We start from the raw sequence: 2,248 nt of genomic DNA on the forward strand, positions 1-2,248 counted from the left end.
ACTCTCGCCAAGGTACCTGAATAAGTATACAGCTTTTGTAAAATGTCCCGTAAACAATGTCTCTGTATTGTCTTTGTCATTCCCTTTTGGTCCATCGCAGAGGGAGGGACTTTCATCAACAACGAGCCTTCCTGGAACATTCCGGCCGAAATACGAGGTTACGTTGAGGAGCATTTTGCCGCTTTGACCTCGGATCTAACAAGTCGTCTGGAGGAACTCGAGAAAAGACACACGCAAGATAGATCTAGGATTGGTAAATACCTTGTCGGTGAAATAATATACATTGTAGTACATGATCCGGTCGTGACAAAATTTAGTTTATTTATGACTCACCTTATTATACAGAAGTTTGAAAAGGATATTGGAAATCATGAACTAAAGATATTCAATATGTCATAATAAACCAATTATTTATTAACAATTATTTCTTTGAAACAGACGTTCTAGAACGTGTTCGCGATAACAACATTGATCAGATAATGAATATGAGACGAGATTTAGATGACATCAGGAGAGAAAACAATCGTCTGAAGGAAAGAGTCAACACTGTCGAAAATCTACTACATAGACAGACACTGACAGGCCAAACGGAGGTGAACACAACAGTATTTACCCAGAACACTAGCGAGGAAGGCCCTCGTCGCCGAGGGAGACGTCTCGGAAAGTTCAGATCCAGATGGACGGGATCCAATCACGGGAACTCTACAAATCGTCAGACTGGATTTAGGAAAGACTTGAATGAAGACGAAATACGTGGAGGTGATTTAAACAGGAGCGCACGTGTAGGTCTGTATATCAATTCATACTTAAAAAGATAATAATTTTTATTAGTTTTTTTCATTAAGTATAGCAAAACACGTGATGCAAGCATATATTCAACTTCAGGTAAAAAGAAATTTAATGATTTTTATTCAATTATGTGTTAAAACATTGTGTAAATTTATGTTTGTTTGCCACAAGATAATATGGAATTAGTATAATACCTTTAGCCATAAAGAAACTAAACCTGGTCTTTGAATCTGAAGAACACCCTTTCCGCCTATCCAGCGCTATTGTATAATGGTATGACCTATCTCCATGGACCTGTTTCTGAACTGATTGTATGTCCATTTTTATATCCAAACTATGATATGAAGATTCGAGATACTTTTAGTTGTACATTACGTATAACCTGAAATATTGGTTGGTTTGTTCTTTCTTAGTTTCCAGCACAGAAGAAAATTTCGTGCTATTTTTCGTTTATTATCATTATGTAGCGAAAACAGTGATCTAGTATTTCATATCTGCATTCGTTGTATTGATTTTTGTTGTTTCTTCGGCTATTAAAAACCAAATCATATGATCAAAATAAAGAATGCACACAACAAAGTACTAAGATATTCTTTTCTCAGGTCCGACCAGTAACGTAGTAGCCTTCCACGCTGCACTTGGACAAACTCTTTCTGGTGCTGGTACAGGGCATCCCATTGCGTTCGATAACGTCATCACGCTGGTCGGTGGCCACTACAGCAAGAACACGGGCGTCTTCACGTGTCTTCGTGAGGGGGTTTATGCTTTCCAATGGAGCCATCGAGTCAGCTCTGCAAACGCTTATATGTTCACAGAGCTTGTCAAAAATGGACAATTTGTCGACAGAGCTATTTCATATCATGCCACTATCGGTTCATCGTCAGCGATTGTCGAGCTGACCGTCGGTGATGAAGTTTGGGTCAAAGTTACTGGCCATACAAATGCTGCTGATGTTGAGTTACTTATTTCAAAATTCTCTGGATTCTTAATAAACTAAGTTAAAAATCCCAATATGTATTGCTGATTCTTAAAATAACCCAAGAGGCCCATGGACCTTTCCCTTATCGGTCACCTGATATCTGAAATATTTCAATTTGACCTTTTGATCCCACCCATTAGTCCCTTGAGTTAAGGGCCATTATGTGCATACCATCACAGTGTCCTTCCATACAGATAATTCTTTCCAATCACAATTATCTCCTGCTCAAAATTGAGATATTTCTATACAAACTTCGTCAAGTCTACCCCCGCCGTCTTGGAGGAAACGAGAGGCCACAGAGTCATACAATTTACAATTTTGGTAAATCAGCTTGATGTTCTTCCATCCACGAGAAGTATGCAGTTCTACTTTATCTGGATCTTGGAGAGAATGTTTTTCGTGTGACCACAGTGATATCCTTACAATAGGGCCGAAACACGAAAGTCATAGTTGTGATTATGATTGGAGACCGACCTACAT

At 38.7% G+C, this 2,248-nt stretch overlaps 1 protein-coding gene across 1 annotated transcript; it reads left to right on the forward strand.

Annotated features, from left to right (window-relative positions):
* On the forward strand, positions 1–1,800 carry LOC117318309 (complement C1q tumor necrosis factor-related protein 2-like). Its single transcript, XM_033873308.1, has 3 exons — positions 1–253; positions 439–786; positions 1,392–1,800. The coding sequence occupies exons 1-3, from the start codon at positions 43–45 to the stop codon at positions 1,784–1,786; spliced, it is 954 nt and encodes a 317-aa protein (XP_033729199.1). The 5' UTR covers positions 1–42; the 3' UTR covers positions 1,787–1,800.
* The last annotated feature ends 448 nt before the right edge of the window (positions 1,801–2,248 follow it).

Source organism: Pecten maximus, unplaced genomic scaffold, assembly GCF_902652985.1.
Source record: "Pecten maximus unplaced genomic scaffold, xPecMax1.1, whole genome shotgun sequence".
Taxonomy (NCBI): domain Eukaryota; kingdom Metazoa; phylum Mollusca; class Bivalvia; order Pectinida; family Pectinidae; genus Pecten; species Pecten maximus.

Excerpts from the sequence above, each read along its gene's own strand:
- LOC117318309 (XM_033873308.1), top strand. The coding sequence starts at position 43 with ATGTCCCGTAAACAATGTCTCTGTATTGTCTTTGTCATTCCCTTTTGG. Across the intron at positions 254-438 it reads GCAAGATAGATCTAGGATTG|ACGTTCTAGAACGTGTTCGC; the intron begins GTAAATACCTTG and ends TCTTTGAAACAG. Across the intron at positions 787-1,391 it reads AAACAGGAGCGCACGTGTAG|GTCCGACCAGTAACGTAGTA; the intron begins GTCTGTATATCA and ends TTCTTTTCTCAG.